General features: G+C 44.3%; 1 protein-coding gene across 1 annotated transcript in view; it reads right to left on the bottom strand.

The window, feature by feature from the left end:
- MBNL3 (muscleblind like splicing regulator 3) overlaps window positions 1-23226 on the bottom strand; it is a 112242-nt gene extending 89016 nt beyond the window's left edge. Inside the window, exon 1 of the mRNA XM_081846815.1 lies at window positions 23116-23226. Coding sequence (XP_081702941.1) covers window positions 23116-23184 — 69 coding nt within the window. The 5' untranslated portion in view covers window positions 23185-23226. The remainder of the gene's footprint in view (window positions 1-23115) is intronic.
- Window positions 23227-23485: the final 259 nt, after the last annotated feature.

Below are 23485 nucleotides of genomic sequence, written 5' to 3'. Positions count from 1 at the left end.
GCATTGGTGTGCGTTGCCTGGCTGATTCTATTCCAGATTCAGAAAAGCTAATAAAAACAAAACAAAACTTTCCTCTTTAAAAACCTTTAAAAACCCCAATTATGACGCTGGGGCTGGCTTCTCCCCCTTGCTATTCCGGCTAGCTGCCTGCCTCACTTAGACGATGGGCTGCATTTGTAATCTGATTTTATCTGCCATCAATGATTTGTTGATCTCTTTCGGAGCCTGCTGCTAATCAGGCAGTTGCATGCATGCATAAATATAGGAACAAGCATGTTGTTATTAAAAACTGCTTTCACACAGAGCAAAATAGTAATACAATAATTATCGGGGTGGGGAGAGCAGGAAGTCGGTCTTTGGCATTTGGGGAAAAACCTGCCCTGCACCTTGCCTGCAATAAATATGCATGGATGTTTAATATAGTGCGCACTAAATGCCCCACAGTGCACAACAGAGGCAACTTATTTCTGTTGAGGGCCACTTTTCCTCTGGGGTGATATGATGGGAGCCACATTTTGGCAGTGGGCAGAGTTGGTACTGAGACAAAAATTAGATTATCCCATCTGGAATAAAGACTGTCCTGTTTCAATCAGAATTCCCAATCCTAGGAAGGCCTACTGAGAAGCAAGCCCCATTGGGTTGGATAGGGTTGTTCTCAAATAATAATACAAAGCTGCCGCCCGACCCCACATTAGACAAACATGATGGACGGACACAGAACAGTTTGTGATCATGGAAGACTACAGCACATTCAGAACCTAAAATAAGGCTGGGGCTGCAGGATGTCCACCCATACTTTATTCATTTATTTTTATTGGTTTATTTCAGGATCGCTACTTCACCTTTCCATTCCAACAAGGAGCACTTGGTGAGGTGTACTATATCTTCAAAGCAAGGGAAGCTACACTAAAAACCATAATACTCCCCCCCCCAAAAAAAAACCCAAGCAACAACACATGACGTGAGAAAAGAGAAATGTGGTTTCAGGTATGCTGCTGGGTTATCTGATATAAAAAGGGCTTCTCGAAGGACATTACATAATAGGCTATCCTGAATTCAAAGTTTAGAATTGGGGGAATGGAGAACCCCTGGCCAGCCCACAGGCCAGATTTGGCATAGCAAGCAAGCTGGCTAGCTAATTTGGCTCATGACCTGCACTCAGCTGACATGAGGGGTGGGACAGGCAAAGTTTGCACAGCTGCCAAGGAACGATTGTGCAAGTGCACATTCAGCACTGTTTAAAATTTGCCACCAGGTGAAAGATGGCTGCTTTGGGGAGGGGAGGGGCCAGATTGACTAGCAAGCTCCAATTTGAGTCTTGCAAAGTAATCTGTACAATAACCTTGTTCAGCTTCACACAGACACACACCCAGTTGTCCTTGAACTCTGGCAATGCCTCCCACCTGCCTGGATGGAGGTTAGAAAGGACTCTGTGTGTATGTAGAAAGTTGCCTGCTGCACAAAGGTAACAACCGCATCCATTGTCCTGCGTCTGGCCTCCTTCTCTGCTGGCATGTGGTCCTTGGAAGGTAATGTGGCCCTCAGGATGAAAGGGCTTCTCTGCCTCTGAGGAAGAGTATGGCAGTATTCTTATGCCCATACGGCAGAGGGGAAGACCAAGGCTATGGCACTTGCCGCCACCTCGTGCGCTTTAAGGCCAAGAAACAGGGATTTTCTGCTTCACAGCTCAGCCAACAATAGTGGTATCCAAGCAGCAGCCACAAAAGGGGGAAGGGTTGAATAGAGATGCCCTGTTCTCCTGGCATCCACATGCACCATGTGCTTCAGGTGCTCCATACCACAAGCAAAAGCCAGCTGCAAGGGTTTCTGAATGCTGACATTTCCAGGACAGACCAACGAAAGCACTTCTGCACACTGAGTTTAAACTACAGAACTCGCTCCCCTAGGAGGCAGTGACGGGCACCTACTTGGATGGCCAATTCATGGAATATGAGCTCCTCAATGGCTACCAGCCACAAGGCTGTCTTCTCCCTCTAGGCTCCCAAAGGCAACATGCTTCTGAACCTCGGTTTGGTGGGAATCACAAGTGGGGAGAGAGACTGTTGTGCTCAGGCCCTGCTTGTGGGCTCCCCCATTCGGGCACCTGGTTGGCCACTGGGAGAAGAGCATGCTGACCACGTGGGCCTCCTCTGGCCTGATCCTGCGATCCTCTGTTGGGTTTCCCCAGCCCAGCTGAAGATGGAAGGGACTGAATCTGGCCCCTTCTGCATACAAAGGAAGTTCTCTACCACTGAGCTACGGTGGGTAGGACAGTGGGTAGGATCTTTCAAATGATGTAACCCTGAGAAGAAAGCGGGGGAAGTGTCAGCATAAAAAGTCGTTACTTGGGAAGGTGCCAATCAGAGCTGGAAGAGTCTCTAATGAACACAGGCAAAGAGAGGGAGAGACAGACAGATCTGTTTCTGACAACCCTACTAATTCCTCAGAGCCAGCAGTTCTGCCATAGGATTTCTTTTGTCTGTGAATTGACCCAGACATTCAGATTTCAGCTTCGTCTTGGCAAAATCCAGGGGACTACCATGTTCTTTACACCCTTTGGCTGGATTTGCAGACAATGACCCAACCTTGATCTTTTACCAAAAGCTTAAACCTTCACCTTAAGGGCACAGCACACGCACTGGCCTGAATCTCTCTGACTGTCCGATTTTTTTTCTGCCTTCAACAGCAGCTTCAACTGTGAAAATAACCCAGCGAAGCCTTTGCTGCCACACAGGTGAGCTTCTGTGAAAGTGGACCAAAGCAGGGGCAAATCAGAAAAGAAAGGAAGTTGTCAATCCTCCTGTAGGTTGAGACTAAACAAAAATTAGCATTTACAGTGGTACCTCGGGTTAAGTACTTAATTCGTTCTGGAGGTCCATTGTAAAATGCTTCAGGTTACATACGCTTCAGGTTACAGACTCTGCTAACCCAGAAACTTTGCTTCAGGATGAGAACAGAAATCGTGTTCCAGCAGCGCGGCGGCAGCAGGAGGCCCCATTAGCTAAAGTGGTGCTTCAGGTTAAGAACAGTTTCAGGTTAAGAACGGACCTCCGGAACGAATTAAGTTCTTAACCCGAGGTACCACTGTATTAGGAATCTATGCACCTAATGATGGCAAAATGGATTTTTTTAAGAATTTGGAAACAAGCCTCATGGATTATATGGATTACAAATTAATATGGATGGGGGATCCCATATGGATGGGAGTTGCATCTACCTTGATGGACACGACTCAAAGATCAAACATACTGCACTCTGGCAGATTACCTAAAACTTTTTTTGATTTAACAGATAAATTTGACTTGTCAGATATATGGAGAATTAGAAATCCAATGGAAAAAGATTTCACTTTTTTCTCAGATGCAAACCAAGTATTTTCGAGAAAAGACTATTTATGGATATCCAGAGACTTAATTCCTAAAGTAACTAAAATAGAAAATTTGCCCTAAAACTTGCTCTGACCACAATGCAGTTTCTATGGACTTGAAAATGTTTGTACAGGGTTCCTTCAGATGGAAAATGAATGATGATTTGTTGAGAAGTACTGTAATTGTGAATAAAACCCAAAAAACCCTAAAGGATTGTTAATATGAACAAAGGAATGGAACTTAATATGAACAAAGGAATGGAAACAAGGGTTATTTGGGAGGCCAGCAAAGCTGTAATGAGAGGGTTTCTGATACAACAAAATTCAATTAGGTGAAAGTCACAAAATGACAGAAAAGATAAAATCATGGAACAACTAAAAGACAAAGAGAAGAAGCTCAGAGGAAACCCAAAGAACTTGCAGATTCAAAAAGAAATTAAAGCTTTACAGGTCCAATATTCACAGTTAGTAAACCAAGAAATAGAATGGAAGTTAAAAAGGATGAGAAAAAGAAATTTTGAATCTGCTAATAAATGTGGGAAATTTTTAGCCTGGCAACTAAAGAAGAGACAAAAGCAAAGTACTATCACAAACATTGTAACTGAAGAAAAATCTGTAGAGAATCCTGCAGACATAAGAAAATGTTTTTACAAGTATTATAAACAACTGTACAGTGGTACCTCGGGTTAAGTGCTTAATTTTTTCCGGAGGTCCGTACTTAACCTGAAACTGTTCTTAACCTGAAGCACCACTTTAGCTAATGGGGCCTCCTGCTGCTGCCGCGCCGCTGGAGCCCGATTTCTGTTCTCAGCCTGAAGCAAAGTTCTTAACCTGAAGCACTATTTCTGGGTTAGTGGAGTGTGTAACCTGAAGCGTTTGTAACCTGAAGCGTATGTAACCTGAGGTACCACTGTATAAAAAGGACAAAGAGGATTTGGTTAAAATTGAGCAATTTATCAAGATTAATGTTTTGCAGCAGATTCCGGAAGATAAAAAGATCCTACTAAAAGGATTAATAACAAGACAGGAAGTGGAACAGGCGATCAATTCAATGCAACTTGGCAAGGCATCAGGACCCGATGGTCTATCAGCAAAATATTACAAGACTCTGAAAGACTAGCTGATTCAACCCCTGGTAGAAGTACTGTATTTTTCGCCCCATAGGATGCACCGCCCTATAGGACGCACCAAGGTTTTTTGGGGGGGAAATTATTTCCCCCCCTAGGCACGGCGCTGGCGTGGGGGAAGCCCGAGCTTCCCCCAACCCCAGCCCCCAGAACAGCCTGCTATCCGCAAGCCTAGGGAGCCGCGCCGGTCTCCCCAGGCTTGCAGAGGCTTCAGAATGCAGGCAGCTCTGCGCAACCTTTGGGAGCCCGGTGCGGCTTCCCGCCGGGCTCCCAAGGGTTGCGCAGAGCTGCACGGAGCCTGGGAGGAAAGGTAGTATTGACACTACAAGACCCAGACCTCCAGTGCAGTTAAAGCACTGGAGCTGATACAAGCGTTTGAACAAGTAGCAGGATTTAGACTAAATAAGAGCAAAACCAAAGTATTAGAGAAAAATCTTGAAAATGGTGAAAGAAAATTATTACAAGAAAAGACGGGCCTAGATTTTGTGAAAAAAATTAAATATTTGGGGGTGAACCTGTCTGGGGAAAATCTGAACTTGTATAATTATGAGAAATTATGGAATGAAATTAAGAGAGATTCAGAGATATGGTCAAGTTTAAAATTGTCATCAATGGGACTTCCGGGTTGGCGCCCCCAGCAATGGCAGAGCTCCTCCGATCGGGAGGAACTTGCTCCGTGGAAAGTTGGGTCTGAACCGCCACGGCGAAGGCGGAGACCCATTGAAATCACAGGCGAGAAGCTTGTGAACCTGGGATTCGGCTGGCACCTTTTGCGCCTCCCCTACTCGCGGGGAAACCCTGTTTTGGGGATCCGGAGCGACGTGGGGTGAGCGGCGCGGTGCTTTGAATCGACCGCTTCTTTCACGGAGTGAAGCCGCATTGCTGTTGCCGGAGAGGGCTGACTTTTTCTTGTGGACAATTGGATTTTAAATAACAACCCATGAGTAAAAAGGAAAATTGGATCTTTAAATATCTTAATTTGGCATCGAACGGGGAAGGTTCAAAACAGGAAGTCCGCCTTCCCCTTTTGTAAATAGACTGAAGCAAAGAGCTTACAAGGTCTCGGAAAGCCTTATGTAAAGGATTAAACTTCCATCGATTGAAATTATTAGACCCCCCTTGGAAGCAGGAGAAGAGGGGGGAAATTTTGGACTGTGTATCCTGCAGGAGAGAGTGATTAAAATTAAATTACCACTGCTCTGAACCTGGGAACGGGCTCCCAGTGATTGACGTTTCAGGAGAGTTCATTGACAGCGAAGAGAACGGACGTTGACAGTCAGTTAAATAAGAAAAATATATTGTTTCCATTGTCCGCTTCTGCGTTTAAAAGGGAGGGAAAGTATCTGAAAATTGAAACTATTTTTACTTTTTGATCTGTGTTGGAAAAGATTGATACAAGTGGAGACTGTTCCCCTCTAGAGGGAGCTTTTGAAACTGTTACAACAGTGGAGCTGGGAAATCTCCAGCTGCTTGATAAGAACTGTGGGAACTAGAGATTGACCTTGGATATTCAAGAATGTCGACAGGAGAAGCCTTATGGACTGCATTTTCTAAGATAAGCCACTTGTTGGAACAGCTTCATAAAAAGATGGATGCTATGACTACTAAAATTGACATTTTGGAACCAAAAGTGAGACCAATACAGAAATTATTCAGGATTTGGCACAGGAATCTATTTCAACAGGACAAATTGCTGAAAAGGAGAAGGAGAAAGTTGCTGTTGTTGAACCTAAAGTAATACAAGGAGGAGCCTTAGCCTTACAGAGGCAAATTGAGGATTACAAGTTGAGGCCCTTTGTGATTGAGACTAGAAAAAGTCAGATTTTGAAGATCGGAGCCTGGCCTGGACTAGGAAAGGAAAGTTGGAAAAATCCCTCTATGCAGGGATTAACTGACTTTTGGAATATGGACTTGGGTCAGGAGGAGACTGGAGTTCTGGGGGGCCTTTGGATTTGGAGGAATTTTGAAACATGCCCTGAAATACTTTATGGATCCTAGTTTTAATTATGGAAATCTGGCTGACCTGTCGAGAAGGAATAAAAGTATCGTTGGATTGGAGTTTCCCCGACATCTGCTCTTCAGCATCAAAGAATATGAAGAAGACTGGCAGAAGGGACGTGGAAAAGAGTTCAGAGCCTCGGACATAAGATCTCCAGGTTGATGGACTGTATGGAGTTGACGGAAGTGGCTGGTAGAGTCCGAGACTGGGGAGAGGAGATGGTGGAAGAAGATTGGAAATTTAAAGTCTATATATAGAAATATTGTAAAATTAATGAGTGATAGAAAAATGTTGGAAGGAAATTTTATGGCTTTAGCTGAAATGCTATAAGGAGTTAAGCTTAAATAAGTATACTAATTTTAATGGAAATAAGATTAAAAATATGTTAAGACATTTATAGGATAGAAAATAGAGAAAGTTGGAAAGGAATTGCTGAAACAATTAATGGAAGTGGAATACAAAGAGGGAGGTGAGAGGAGGTCAATGATACAAGGGAATGAAAGATAGAATATGGAAAAGGTATGATGTATGTTTTTAAATCGTTTTTGTTTTGTTTGGTTTAGTTTAATGTGTTAAGGTTGTGTTTTGTATTGTTTATGTATTGTATTGTTTTTTTCTCGTTTTTTTCTTTTTTTGTCTTCTTTCTTCCTTTTCTTTTTTGTAAGCTTTAAAAGTAATAAATATTATTTTTTTAAAAAATTGTCATTAATGGTCATTAGTGATTAAGATGAATGTGCTGCCGAAGATGCTCTTTTTTTTTCAAGCCCTCCCAATCATAGATAATGCAAAATGTTTTAAAGATTGGCAGAAAGCTCTATCTAGATTTATCCGGCAGGGGGGAAAACCCAGAATTAAATACAAACTGCTTACAGATACTAAAGAAAGAGGCGGATTCTGCCTGCCAGATTTAAAAATTTATTTTGAAGCAGCAGCGCTCTGCTGGATTAAAGAGTGGATGCAATTAGAAGATACAGACGCACTAGATTTGGAGGGGTTCGACAACGTGTTTGGTTGGCATGCATATTTATGATATGACAAGGTAAAGGCTCATAAAACTTCCAAAAATCATGTAATTAGAAACTCATTGTATAATGTATGGATAAAATATAAAGACCTTTTAGAAAGAAATATGCCCAGATGGCTTTCACCAATGGAAGCAAAGGCCCAGAAAAAATTAAATATGGATTTCAAATGGTTGAGTTATTCTGATTTGTTACTGGAAGATAATGATGGATATAAACTAAAACCATTTGATCAAGTTAAGGATAAATTAAATTGGTTACACTATCACCAGATTAATGAATTATACAAATTGAATAAGAAAAATGGTTTTGCGTCTGAAAAATCTAAGTTGGAGGCAGAGTTGTTAGATACTAAAGGTAAAAACTTGTCTAAAATGTACAAATTATTGGTGGAGTGGCATACAAAAGATGAACAAGTTAACTCAGTAATGATAGACTGGGCAAGGGATGTAGGACAGAACATAATGTTTGAGGATTGGGAAAGATTGTGGAAAAAAGGGGTCAAGTTCACTGCATGTGCACTGCTAAAGGAAAATATAATGAAAATGATATTTGACTCCTGTTAAATTAGCAAAGATATAGCATAACTGTGATAATTTATGTTGGAAATGTAAAGAAAAGTAAGGTACTTTCTATCACATATGGTGGACTTGCCCCAAGGTGAAAGACTTCTGGGAAAAGATTTATAATGAATTGAAAAAAAATGTTAAAATATACATTTATAAAGAAACCAGAGGCCTTTCTTCTTGGAATAGCAGGTTGGGAAATGCCCAAGAAAGGTGTTAAATTATTATTGTATGCCAGAACGGCTGCTTGAATTTTACTAGCGAACAAGTGGAAAACACAATAATTACCCACGGTGGAAGAATGGCAGATGAAGATGATGGAGTTTTTGGAGCTAGCTGACCTAACGAGAAGAGTCTGTGACCAGAAGAAGGAGTAGTATCAGGAAGAATGGACAAAATTTTATGATTCTTTAGTTAAACATGTAAAATTAAATTAATTGGAAATAGCTTGCAGATATTTAATTGGCTTAGGATTTTATACGTTAAGTGATGAATTAATATGTTTAATTTTAAAATTAAAAGATATAAGGATGTTAATGTTTAAGTTAAATTTCATAAGAACTTTGATTTGGAAAACCGTTAAAAGAATTTGCATGGAAATTCAACCAAGGGGAAGCGAGGAAGTCACTTAACAATGTTAATAAGTGTAATTTTAATAAGGTTATGATCTATGTTTTTGTTTATATGTCTAGTTTTGTTGATAATTTTGTGAAAATTAATAATTTTTTTTTTTTAAAAAAAGATCTATTTGTCTGGAGTCCAGAGGACCAAGAATTGAAATAAGGTTTTAGTCTTATCCATCGCTAAACTGCCCTGCATAACTCTCACACAGCAATTACGTTTTTGGAAACCTTGAACAGCCTACTTTTTTTCACATTTCTTTCTTTAGCGCTGGGGACAACACACTCCTAGGAGAGGCTGGGTATTAAATTTAGGGCAGCAAAAATCATTGGCCATCCTGACTCCCTGACTTGCTGAGCCTCAAATCGTGGCCACAATGGGTGAAAAAGAGCAAAGTCCTAACTTCAGGTAAAGAGCAGCACTTCACAGGTGAAATGTTTCTGTACAATTTCATAACTTGGAAATAGGATTTCTGCACATAAACGGTCACTTATGGAAGGAAGGGTATTCATAGCTACCAGTCCTGATGATTGCAGCATCTCTGGGGCAGGGAATCATTTTCAGCCTGAGGAATGCCAGCGGCAAAGTGGACAGAGCAATAAAGGCAGACGTTTCCTTTGTATAACAGACTAGTTTCTGCGCAGCTTGCAATACTCTGTCCAAGTGAGCAAGAGGCATTACCAGACACTCTGTCCCAGCAAGTCCTTCTGGTCTGTGTTTTTAAAGAGAGCCTCACTTTCTGCAGACACTGATCTGGTTCTCTATTCTCACCAACCATGAACTGTCACCAAGGTTTCTTCTCTGCTACAGATCATGGCTAGCAAGGAGAGCTTAACCACGAGTTCCAGAGTTCCAGATGACATGCTAAGCCAAATCCTGGTTTAATGCGGCATGGCTCACGCATGTGAGGTGTGGGTGGGGAATACTAGATAGGAGCAGAGAAGCCACCAGCTTTCACCAGAAGGCTGCATAATTGCATGGTCTCAGTAAGCCAAGATTTGGCATAGCATGTCATGCAAACAAGATCACGGGTTACATGCACTTTTGGGGATTGTTCAAACCCCCCCCCCTCTCTCTCTCTGTGTGTGTGTGAAATTCTATTTTGTGCTCTGGAACACCTTCTAACAGTGCTGTTCTATGCATGTTGACTCTGCTTAAGGTGGCTGTCTTACACATAGAGAGGGAAGTGCATTCAGCACCTTGCGGCTTACTTTTAAAACCCTAAAAGTCTTGAGAGTAAAATATTTGCAGGAACCACTTCTTCCCTATAAACCTGTCCCTCCTGCTGTAAGTGGAGCAAACGAGGCTCTCCTGCTGGTTCCTCCTCAGTATGAGGTGTGTTGTTTGGAAGCCCAGGAAAGGGCCTTTTCAGTGGTGCCTCCTCATATATATATATCTTCTTTCACAAATGTGTGTGTCTGGCCCCAGCTCTCCGTAGTTTTAGGCAGCTAGTTAAGATGCATCATTTTTTGCAAGTGTATGGAGGAGATCTGTCTGCCTGTTGCTATTTGTAATCCTGTTTTAGTGCTCTGTTATGTATTTTAAAAGGATTTTGCTATTTTACATATTTTCATCTATTTGTTTGCTGTGGCTTGTGCAAAAGGCAGTGTATAAATTACCTAAATAAATTACTCTAGAGTAAGAGGACACTGTAAAGGAGTAATGTACATTGTAGGTTTTTCTTCCACTCACTTAGCTCCCTCTCGTGCCACAGCACATTGTTTTTACCAAGTTAGCGTTCCAAAGATCACTTGCAAAACTTCTTGCCAATAAAACCTAAAAGTATACATGATATCTGTGCCAGAACTGCACCTAGCCACGTGGCGCTATTAGGCTGCTGGATACAAATTGTTCTGTTTTGTGTTCTACACAAGGGTGTGTTAAAGAAAAAGTGGGTGGGGGGGAGGAGGAGAGAGAAATTCCTGCTACAAATAGAGGGGGCTTCCTTTTCCAACTGCAAGTCCAAGGCTATCTGTAATAAAATGAAAGGAACATGCTGTCCTGGAGAGGGAGTGTGTGTGTGTGTGTGTGTGTGTGTGTGTGTGTGTGTGAGAGAGAGAGAGAGAGAGAGAGAGAGAGAGTGTGTGTGTGTGTGTGTGTGTGTGTGTGTCAGATTTATGCATCGCCTGAACAGAACATTCACAGATTGGTTGCATGGAAAAAACACAACTACTTCTGCCCTAAAACAGACTGGGAGCAGGAAGCGAAAAGGAATTAGCCAGCCCTGGCCTCTCGTGTTAAGGCTGAGAGCAGTGAAAATAGTGTGTCCTCTTCTCGCTTGCCTTTGTTCAAGAGCATATATATATACACACACACACACACACACACACACATATATATATATATATATGCAGGTTTTGGTGTCCTCGGGTGTCTTCCCGTGTAAAAGTTGGGGTGTCTAGGCGACGTTTCGACGAGGTCTCACTCGTCATCTTCAGGCTGGTGCTTTCGGCTTCTTGTTACTGGAACAGAGCAGGATCTCAGTGTTTGAGTTCCTATAAATACTGTAGAGGGGGTGTGGTGTATAGCCTCCAATGTTCTGGGCAGAGAGGAAGTTCCCAGGCTAGTGTGCCTTTTCTTCTTTTGTTCCTTAATTACTTGAGAGGTATCTTGAGTGATTTCTTGAGTGATATCCTGAGTACCACTTAGGTGGGTCATTAGGTGTGGATTAGTTGTTAAAGTCTTTGTGTCTTGACCTCTTGAACTTTGTGAAGAGTTTTCCTGAGAAGATGGCTGTACTGTACTTAGTTGTGCTCTGGCTTGGCTTCGTGTATCGGGGCGAGCTGTGGTTTTGTGGCTTGTGTCAGCCAGGTCTGTGTAGGGATTGCAGGGGGGTGCAGCATCCGGAGGTGCCACCATGGATTGGCTACTGGATGGTGTCTGTAATTCATCTGTGGAGAGGGTCTGGGTTTGGGTCTGGTGTGGTTGATTAGTGTTGGCGTTCTGTGTGCCTCTGGATCTGGTGTCAGTTTTTGTGGGGAGGGCTAATTTCCAGATGTCTGGCAAGCGGGATGTGTCGTCACGCTTGTTCATGTTGTGAGGGTGTTTCTCTATCTCGATGGCTTCCATGATTATTCTGTTGTGGTGATGTTCCGTGTTAAAGAGCAATTTGGAATCTGCAAAATTAATTTCGTGTCCTGTTTCTTTCATGTGTTGGAAAAGAGCCCTCCCCACAAAAACTGACACCAGATCCAGAGGCACACAGAACGCCAACACCAATCAACCACACCAGACCCAAACCCAGACCCTCTCCACAGATGAATTACAGACACCATCCAGTAGCCAATCCATGGTGGCACCTCCGGATGCTGCACCCCCCTGCAATCCCTACACAGACCTGGCTGACACAAGCCACAAAACCACAGCTCGCCCCGATACACGAAGCCAAGCCAGAGCACAACTAAGTACAGTACAGCCATCTTCTCAGGAAAACTCTTCACAAAGTTCAAGAGGTCAAGACACAAAGACTTTAACAACTAATCCACACCTAATGACCCACCTAAGTGGTACTCAGGATATCACTCAAGAAATCACTCAAGATACCTCTCAAGTAATTAAGGAACAAAAGAAGAAAAGGCACACTAGCCTGGGAACTTCCTCTCTGCCCAGAACATTGGAGGCTATACACCACACCCCCTCTACAGTATTTATAGGAACTCAAACACTGAGATCCTGCTCTGTTCCAGTAACAAGAAGCCGAAAGCACCAGCCTGAAGATGACGAGTGAGACCTCGTCGAAACGTCGCCTAGACACCCCAACTTTTACACGGGAAGACACCCGAGGACACCAAAACCTGCATATATATATATATATATATATTGTGTATATGTGTGTATACAGTCATACCTCGGGTTGAATGTGCTTCTGGAGGAGTGCGTTCGAGTTGCGCTCCGCGGCAACCAGGAAGTGACGGAGTGCGTTACTTCCGGGTTTCACCGCTTGCGCATGCGCAGACGCTCAAAATGACGTCGCGCGCATGCGCAGATGTGCCGTCGCTAGTTACATTTGCTTCTATATGTGAACAGGGCTCCGGAACGGATCCTGTTCACATCTAGAGGTACCAGTGTGTGTGTGTGTGTGTGTGTGTGTGTGTGTATGTATATATATAGCCCCCATTCTGCTTAGCAGCAAATTCCAGAGGAATGTGACTCCAGCTTGTCATGAGAACAGGGACAGACTTTGAACAAATATGCTCTGGAGAGGAACAGAGCAACTCCAGGGAGCGAATGACCACTCAGGACGAATGACCACTGCCAGAAATCTACAACACTTTCCGAAGCTGAAGCCCGCAGCACATGCTTGCCACGTATGTGCAGTATTCTGCCATTTTGCCCAATCACTGTTCACACAGATGCAGGCTCCTCCTCAGTTTCCAGAAAATCTGCTCTCCAATGTATTGCATATTTTATATAAAGTGGTTTTCTCTAATGCTTCGCTTTTCTGCTTCAGGTCAGCCTGAATACGCGGGTCAGAAAGTGGAGGCAAGAAGTTGGACTCCCATCTCATCTGCCTGAACTTTGCCACCTCCTAGCTCTGCCAAAGAACTGCTGACGTTCAGAGATTTGCATCTCCATTTAAGACACCCTCCTTTGGGGCTCGTGTCGCCATCGCTGCCCCACTCCACCCTCCAAGGCTCTGACTTGTCTCCAAATGCCCCCTGGGGAAGAGTTGGCGGTGGGTTTCTCGTTTTGCCGCGCCAAGAACAGAACAGCAAACAGCAGTCGGCAAAAGGCAGGCTGGTTAGGCGCCAAAACTCCCAACTCTTTCTCCTTTAAAAAAAAGAGAAGTGAGTGAAAGAGAAGGCCTTGCCTTAGAAAGGCTGCCAGCCGGCCCTCGATCATGAGGCTGTTTTCAGAGCTGAACAGAGATCTTATTGACACAGCTCAGGCCCTTCTGCAAGACATTGGACAACAGATTGGATTACACATACTCACACTCGGCCTCATTTTAGACACCGAAAGGGCTCTGGAATATGGTAGCCAAACTCTGCAGGAGTCAAGTATGTGTGGTCAAGGGGGGACGGGGGGGGGGGGACCCTGCTAAGCCCCAAAACCATGCTTCTCCAAGAGACTCACCAAAAGCAGCAAAGGATGCTTTATTGCAAGGAAACACGTCAGGTGTTACTGCAGAACACATTGCTTCTCAACATGAGTGACGTGTCGCCGAACTGCACTGGCACATCACAGGGCAGCCACAGTAGAGTTTGCGCTGACCACTGACCCAAACCTGCCACTTGTTGTACCTTGTTTGGCTGACTCGCTGGGAAATGAGACCTTGGTGTTTCTGCCAAACCATGTTTTCTTTAAAAAATTGGCTAATTTTTAAAAGCATGATGAGAGTAAGTTGAGGCGGAATTCCTGATGTGTCAAACATGTTGCGCATCCTTGCCCTGAAAAAAATAATCAATATATTGTGAATATGTATAGCCAAACAATATATTTTTTGTTTCAAAGCAAGGAGGAGCAAACTGCTTAAGACATCAGGAATGGGTGATTTCCCCCTTGCTTGCATCAGAGAGAAGACAGGAAATGCCCAATAAGACTTTACCCTAAAAACTTGGCAGGGAAATCTTGCTCTTTTATTTTCCTTATCAATTTAATGAACTGGCCGTGGCTGCCACACTTTTTCTGCCCTCCAGCGCTGGGAGACAGGGCAGCCTGGGAACAGGTGCCTCTCCGAAGGTCACACAGAAGCTGCCAACATTCTTCCTACTCCCACATTAAGCAATAAGCCCTCAATGGTGCTTCTAACCCAGCAATGCGCCCCCGTGGCCGCACAACAAAAACAGAGGATTACTTAGATATCTCAAGTTACCACATAACTTGCCTTATCTGGGCAATGTAAGCCAAACAAAGATTAAAAAAACAAAATACTGGTAATACAATCAAATCCAGCACTGACCTCCATACACCGTAAAATGGTGTGTAAAATCTAACACCAGCCACAGTTAAATGTAGGAAGAGCAGAAACAAACCTACTGGGGCTTAAGAGCAGGCATCTATTATAAAAGCAGAGACTAACAAGTATATTAAAAATAATGCCAATCATCTTAATGGTTTCTAAAATGTGTTGCAATGACGTGAAAAGGCCTGGCAGAATAAAACAAGTCTTTGCCTGGTGGCAAAAGGACATTTAACACAACCAGGAGTCGGAACTAAACGGCAAAAAATAAAAGGGGGGAATGAAAGATGAGAGCTTTCCTGTGTGCTGACGGCTGTGCCACTGAAGACAACAGCTTCATGGCGTGGGACTTAGTGAGATGACCTCTACCGAGTCAGATCTTGGTCCATGTAGCTCAGCACTGTCCACACTGACAACTGCCCAGAGTTCCAGACAGGAATATGTCCCAGGAGATGCTCCAGAGGAATGAACCTGGGACTTTCTGCATGCCAAGCAGGTGCTCTGTGGCTGAGCTATGGCCCCTCCCCATTTAAGTTTCTTGAACATCAACCAAATCGGGAGTTTTGTGGGGATGCTCCCTGACAGGAGGCATAACACTGAGTGCCAGATCCCACTTCTCTTAGGAAGACAAGCTGGGGTGTCATTGTTAAAGGACCTGGAGTTCCAAAAGACAACCAGCTGAGAAACATGAACTCAATGTTCACCCATAAGTGATACAAGGAACTGCACATGGTTTTACCCAGTACAGTGGTACCTCAGGTTACAAACACCTTGGGTTACAAATACTTCTGGTTACAGACTCCGCTAACCCAGAAATATTACCTCGGGTTAAGAACTTTGCTTCAGGATGCGAACAGAAATTGTGCTCCGGCGGCAGCAGGAGGCCCCGTTAGCTAAAGTGGTGCTTCAGGTTAAGAACAGCTTCAGGTTAAGAACGGACCTCCGGAACGAATTAAGTACTTAACCCGAGGTACCACTGTATTCCTCATTCTTCAGGACCCACCTTTGACCCAATTTTTTTAAAACCAAAGATTCCTACTGTTGTGGCCCAACTTGAATCAGGATGCAACCCGGCAGTGAGTCCTGATCCACCAGTTGAAGACTGATGGTTTAATACACATTTCTAGAAGACTGCTTTCAATGTGAGGAGCAAATATAAAAAACGAAGTCCCCACTCATAGAAAACCAGAGAGCAAGGAGAAGGATCCTGTGCAAATCCTTTCACCTGATATGCTACCTTTCTACATTCAAAGATTTGTTTTTGAAGTGAATGCCTCTTCGAAGACAATGGCGACTATGAGAATGTTTATTATCTAGAAATAAAGCAAGCATGCTCCTTCTAATGCCATATATATTCCCCACACAGATTTTACACTTTGATTAATGTATTAAATGGATCTTCTAAAAATAAAAAATAAAAATCAGGCTTCAGCCTTGTAAAATAATCTTCACCCTCAGCTTGTCAACATCTCAGGAGAATCAGGATAGCCAGCGACCAGGGTCAGAATGCTTTTGGGCAAGACAGATCCTTGGCCCAGCCCAGCAGAGCCCTCCTCATGAGCAAGAGAATTTGGACAGGGCAAGACTGTACACAAATGATGGATACAGCATCTTTCCGCTTTGGCTTTTGGCCAGGAAGACTTAGCTGCAATGACTACCCTGAGACACACTTGGACGCTGCTCCAAATACTGACCCTGATGCACACCGTGCCTGCCTGGATGTAAGGCACTCACAGGCACCCGGGAGCTCTGAAACTGCAGAGTAAGGGCAGCTGAAGGAGAAGAGAAGCTGAGCTTTGAATGCCTCAACCCAAACCAGCAACTTCGCCAGACAAATTCTGCCTTCAGGAAGAAGCCACTCAGCTACTGATCTCAGCGGTGCTGGTCAGCAGAAAACAAAAACCGGTGCAATTTTGAGAGCCATCTGAGTGGTAACTATGGTATAGCATTGTAAATAATAATACGATGGAGGATAGTTTCTATTTGTTATTATGGTTAAGTATTTTTGTGTTTTCATATTGCAAACCGCCCCAAATGGAGGGTAGTACAGAAAATAAAATAAAATAATGGTAATAATAATAATAATAATAATAATAATAATAATAATAATAATAATAATGTATTTATCAGAACAGAAACTTCCCACAACTTCCATATAATGCTCAGCTGGTTAAGTTCATGTGGTGGCTACCCATCTTCTGCTTAGTCTATTTTCAAACAACCCCCTACCCCACAATGCCATGCAAACTAACCAGTTTGACCAGTGAGGTGAGGTCACAAAGTGAAGTCAGTAAGAGCAGCACTGGTTGCCCCTGCTCCCAATGGGCAAAGCTTTTTGCCCCATTGCAGTGTCCCTAAGCTGAATCATTGCCAAACTCAGGGAGGCCTGCATGCATTTCACAGGATGCCAAAGTACTGTAGCTTCCCTCCAACAGCCCCTCCACGCCCTGCTCCTGTCTGGAGAAGCAAGCTGTGGCTTACATCCCCCTAACTGTCTTCATTAGGTTGATATTCAAAGACATACCATACTCTCACTGTTGCCTCTTTCAGGGCGTTGTACGTTGCTCTCTATTCTGAATAGAGATGAGAGTGTTGGAGATACGTGCAAATGTGTATGTGAATCCGGTCTTGGGTGTTTGATTTTCGTTGTTGTGTATACTGTGTATATACGGACAATGACAATAAATTTATCTAATCTAATCTATTCCACATCAGCTGACACTGTCCCATTACCAGTGTTTCCCTTGAGACGAGGATGAGGAATCTGTGGAGCTCTGGGCGCTAAAGGTAAAGGAACCCCTGACCATTAGGTCCAGTCCTGGCCAACTCTGGGGTTGCGGCGCTCATCTCACTTTATTGGCCGAGGGAGCTGGTGTACAGCTTCCGGGTCATGTGGCCAGCATGACTAAGCTGCTTCTGGCAAACCAGAGCAGCGCATGGAAATGCCGTTTACCTTCCCGCCGGAGCGGTACCTATTTATCTACTTGCACTTTGACATGCTTTCAAACTGCTAGGTTGGCAGGAGCATGGACCAAGAACGGGAGCTCACCCCGTTGTGGGGATTCGAACTGCTGATCTTCTGATTGGCAAGTCCTAGGTTCTGTGGTTTAACCCACAAATACCGTCAGCTCCAACCAAGAGGGCCAAGGGTCAGAGATGAGGAGAGCTGGGTGCCAGCAACACCTGGCGAGCCACAGGTCACCTGCCTCGTTAGCTTTTAAACTTTTGGATAATATGCCTCCCCACTGGTGATTTTTGCCATCTGGTGGGAAGCCCCTGATTCATCAGCACAACTGATTCACCAAGAAAGAGCAGGGGTGATGGGAAGGAGGGAGTCGGACACTCCTCCAGCTGGTCATGTGAACATGATCCATGGTGGTTAATATTCCCCTTGAGCCAGATACAGAAATGATAGGTTTCCCTAACCCCAGAGGGAAGAAAGTCCTGTTGATAAGGTAAGGTGATTCAGGAACAAAACACCAAGTACCGGTAGCTACTTATGCATTCCCCAAAGGGACATAAGATTGTTTTTCTGCTGAAATTATAGTAACCATTTCTAGATTTGTAGCTATACAAACAAACTAGAATAAACATACCCCAGTGAAGATAACTGACCAGGAGGCTTGCGCTTGACTCTGCTTTGCCTGGTGTCCATGTACTAAATTTAATAAATTTAAATATATTTTAAATATATTTAACAAATAATAGTTAATAAACACTGGGGAAGGGGGACTTCCAAGGAGAGCCTGGCTAGCTCAAGGCAATTATTTTTGGTGGTGGGAGTGGGGGGGGGGAGGTTTTTCTTTTTAAACAGGTTTTCACTGTTACTTTGGCATTGCAGATGATTTTAGTGGAGCTGTCCTGCACACCTTCCTGCCATTATGGCTGTTTTGTTTCAGTTGAACATGTGTCTTATTATTTTTAAATGTTTAAAGTGTGTGTGTGTGCGTGTGTGTTTGAGATTTACTACGCTGATTTCTAAAGTGGCCTTGTGACTCAGATCAGTGGGAAAATGTAAGCTAAGAAGTTCAGAGATGTTTAATCCTGTCTGAATTTCTTAGCTTATATTTTCAGACAGGATTGATGGAAGTCAAAAATTTGAATAAGATGTAAAAGTATGTTTAACTACTGTTGAAAATGATATGTTAAAACACACACACACACACACACACACACACACACACATATATATATATATATATATATGAGAAATTCAGAGATGTTGGGAGAGGGGAATACTGCATCCCCAAACAGAGTAAAACGCAAAAATGCTTTCCCGCTACCCTTAGCAAAGAACAGACATGCACCACACATTCTGCCCATTATTTCAAAATATTTCATCATTCTGCAAGGAAGGAAGCAGGCATTCCGACTGTAGCGAAGAATACTAAACTCACTCCTACAGCAGCCAACCTAGATGGACCAGACATGCCAAGGAGAGGACCATCTATGGCCACCAGCCAGGATGGCCACCAGCCATGATGGTTAAGTTCTGTCTCCTCAACTGGAGGCAGCAATGCTTCTGAACACCCGTTGCAGGAAACCATGGGGAAGAGCTCTTTTGCTCTTTTCTGCTTTAATCCTGCTTACTGATTTCCCACAATGGGGATCTTGTTGGCTTCTGTGAGAACAGGATGCTGGACGGGGTGGGCCTGATCCAGCAGGTGTTGGGGAAATTTATCAAGGGTTCATCGTAGTTGGGGTTCCCCAAAGGAACACCAAATGGGCACAGGCTTTAAGTAGAATAAAAATGGTTAGGCCTCTACAGACGTACATGGGAGCCAGTCTTCTGAAAAATCAGAGGCAGACTGCAATCTTAGCACTGCTCTCAACATCACCTCTCATACACATGAGTACAAAATACCTCCATCAGTTTCAGCAATTACAGCAATCATTCCCCTCGCAGTTACAACACTCTGTCATCATTCATAAAGCACCCAGAGATCCTTTGGATCTTCTGACCAGCCCATCCCATCCTTCCCATTGCTGTGTCTTTCTTAGTTGTCTTCTGACTAATTGCTCTGGGTATTAGTGGTCTGCCATTGTCTGCTTTCAGTTATCTCTGTTGATTTTTTTTTATTTTGCTTTAAACAAATACAGATAAACATAAACAACCAAAATTACAAAAGAAAAATCCTTAATAATAATAAAAATAATGGACAAAGCTAAAAAAAACTACAATAAAATCAAAGTACATGGCATAGAACATAAGCCATTATGGGAAAGAAAAAGAAAAAAAAGGAAAGAAGGAGAAGGAAGAATGGAAAAAAAGGGGGAAAGAAAAAAAGAAAGAGAAAAGAAAAAAAGGGGGGAAATGAGCCAAAACACAAGAAGGCTCATCTATTTCTGTTTTCTTCTTCACTTGGGTTTAGTGCTATTGTTATGCTTTTTAGTGTTATCCTAGCATTTTGTTCTCATATCTTATCAGTTTACGTTCTGTTCCTTCCATGTGCTAGGAATTCTTGGGCAGCCCAGTCCTTGCCCATACTTCTTACCTAAGGACAGTCTGCTTGCTCTGTTAGGAACGGTTTAGAATAGCTCATACAGAGATTTCAGACTACACAGCTCTAACTGCATAAAACAAATTAAGAGATGGAATAAAGTGGGGAGTCTCTTTTACAAAGGCACATTTTATGTTCTCAACTCCTAAAACTACGTTAAACTCTCACTCCCAAAATCCTGAAAGGGAGTTCAGCTTCAAACTGTGCAGAATTCATTCTGCTAATTCTCTATTGGTGACCACTACTTGGAAGTAAAACACTCCCTTTTCCTCTGGGACAGCTGTAGGGCTGTTCCCAGCTGTGTGATAGAGTAACTGCTACCTTTTCCATTTCACTTGCCTTCTGGTCCCACTGCTTACTGATCTTCCCTCGTCCCCAAATATTTGCTCCTATAGGTGTGTGGATATCCTAATGACCAAGTAGGCTGTATTTATTTTAATCCACCCCCCTTTACGTTAATATCCCACCTTTTGTCTATCACGGAACCCAAGGATGCTTGCGTGTGGTTCCCTACGGTCATCCATCAAGACCCAGACCTGCTTAGCTTTAGAAAGGTAGTGACCTCATGCAGCTTGAGGGCACAATTTAATGACGCTGCCTTTGAAATCCAGAGTTCTGTTGGGTGAGGCACACATGAATGAATGAATGAATCAAACAAACAAACAAACAGGCTGCTTTCGATTCAAGGGCTCAGCCCTGTAACAGAAGGCATCGCCCTATACCAGAATGCCTCTGAGCAAGTGCAGAGAGCATTTCTGTCACCACTCAGGACTTTCAATCTGTCAATCAACGGATGGATCCCCAGCACCAAAGGCACCCTTCCCAGGCAGACTAACTCTCTTATTTCCTTATAGAAATTAAGCAGGGTTTACTGACTGCTTTAGCCCTCAGGACAGTTCTGTCTGTGATCCAAACCCAGCTGGCTTGCAAGAGATTATGACCTAAAATGAAGTCAAACAGAAGGGAGGGGGGCAGCCCTCCTGAAACTGAAACCCTGAAAGGAGAACAAACTAGTTCCTCATTTAACAAAATCAGAGGAATGTTGCCTGTATATTTCAGCCTCCTATATCTAAGGATCTACAAATACTATGAAATATATATGAGAAAGTGAGGAACCTAGGAAATCAATCCATCAATCTCTTTATTACGTCCCACGACCATGAACCTGGGAATTATGCTTCATGAAGGTGGGGGAGTGAGACTGCTCCTCTGGCCCTCCCCCAGGCCAGATCCGTCCCTTTGCTTCTTCCTCCCACCCCGCTCTGGTGCCAGTGACAGCCGCCGCGCCGCCCCACCTCCTCCCGTCCAGTCGTGAGTCAGCAGCCAGGAGTAGGTGCCCAAGCTCTCCCCCCCCCCCACACACCCCGACGGCCTGGCGGGAGCTGTCATCGTAGGAAGGAGCGAGGGAGGGAAGGAAGGAGGCGACAGGTCCCTCCGAGGACTGCGGCGCAGGGCGCACGCACGCACAATCCCACCACGGCGCGCCGCCTCTTCTCTTGCCACGGGGTGCGGGGTGGGGGGCAGCGCTGCGAAGCGGCCGCCTGGCCGATCCCGTGAACTCCTCGCACGTGGGAACGCGGAGGGCGGGGAGAGAGGCGAAGGAGCCACAACGCCAACTTCCAGCGCGCTCCAGCCCCTTTGTTTCCAGGCAGACTACAGTGCGGCGGTGGCAAGAGCCGGCAATTGCGCATGTGTTTGGGATGTTGGTTGGTGGCTGACTGCTGCTTTCGCCTGCTTATCCCCCCCCCCCCCTTCTTCCTTAGTCCGCTAAAGGTGCTTAAAAAAGAAAAAAATTATCCACCACCCAGAACTCGAGAGGTTGAGGGTTAGGGGACGACGCTACCAAAAATCGCGCAACGCGCTCCAGCTTATTTATCGATATAAAACCCTCCCCAGAAAAAGATGCTGGTTCGACTTCATCATCGGTCCCGGGCCTCCATATATTTAGACTCTTATTTTGTTTGCTGCGCCACGATAACTTCCCAGAAAATCAAAGTAAACATATGGATCTGGGGATTCTTTTCGATCAGTCAGCTAGTCCTTTTTAATACGGCCGCAGACCCGATAAAACACAGAGAATAAAAAGAGCATTTACAACGTATGGGGGTTGTTTCTTTCTTTCTGCATCTTACTGTGCCAAAAAGTTCTTCGTCCAAAAAGTAGGGTTTAAGGTCGCTAATCTATGCAGCAAAGGAGTTTGGGGCTGGCTGGTACTCTGTTGGGGGAGGGGGAGCGGAACTTTTTTTCCTTTTTAGCAGTGAGGAAATCGTGGAAAGCGCCTTGTGAGTTTCACTTACGCCCCAAACATTGACAATTACAAACTGCAGTTATTACCCCCCATCAAGAACGTTGCCAATTGTTTTTCAAAGACCACAGCTACCCGCAATTTAGTCTTGTAAAGAGTTCAGAACAATGTGAACGTCAATGCAACCAACCGTTTGTTTGTTATAAAAAAGATACATAATATAACTATTAATGCTAGTTTGCAAATGCCCTTTCCCAACCTACCAAACGTGGAACTTTAAAGTGGTGAGCAAATTCCAAACGAAATAAATAATAACAGTAAGTAATTTTTCAGAAATGTTATTTGTAAAACTTTTTTGTTCTGATGCTTAAAAACAAAACCCCTCAGACACACACACACAAAAAACAAACAAACAAGCAGAAATAAAATTTCCAGCTCTTAACAACTGCTACTTTAGTTTGGAGAGGTTATTATTATGTTCAACATATATATCGCCTTGCCTGCTGAGATTCTGTGGACTCCAGAGAACCTCAGGGCGACGTGGAAGGCTCTGGATTCGATTCAGAGAGGACGAGATCAAATGACCGTCTGGAAGCCGAGCGAAAGGGCAAGCCCCAGGGGCTCCTTCGCAACGGACATTTCGGGGGAGAAAACAATGTTTCGAAAATAAAAAGGCGATCCACTCTCGCGGCCAGCGTTGCTTCGCACATTCCAGGAGGCGCAAGAAGACCGGGGGCGGGGAGAGGTTTTTGCTTCGCCGCTTACCTTACGCTGCTGCTGCTTCTCCTCCGCTGCTGCGAGGAAGGGGGTCAGCTCTCCGCGGCAGCGGCCCATAGAGGCATCGGCGGAGGGCCGGAGCGCAAAATACGCGGCGCGCGGTGGCGGCGGCGGCGGCGGCGAGAAGTTTGGGGCGGCTTCCTTGGCTTCGGGCTCTCGCCTAGCATGGGTGTCTCATGCATACCGCCATTTTAAAAAAGGAGGGAGAGAGGGAGGGAGGAAAGGGGGAAGCAGGCAGGCAGGCAGGAAAAAAGAAGCGCCAGGCGCCTGGAAAAATCATGAGATCTAGCAGCAAATCAAAGCCCGCCCCGCGAACAGGAGGAGCCCTGCATGGCCGGGCGGGGCAGCGGCAGTAGCG

The sequence above is a fragment of the Podarcis erhardii genome (assembly GCF_964252035.2).
Source record: "Podarcis erhardii genome assembly, chromosome: Z".
NCBI lineage: Eukaryota > Metazoa > Chordata > Lepidosauria > Squamata > Lacertidae > Podarcis > Podarcis erhardii.
The sequence above is the reverse complement of the archived record's forward strand: the minus strand, read 5'-3'. Positions and strand labels throughout refer to the sequence as shown.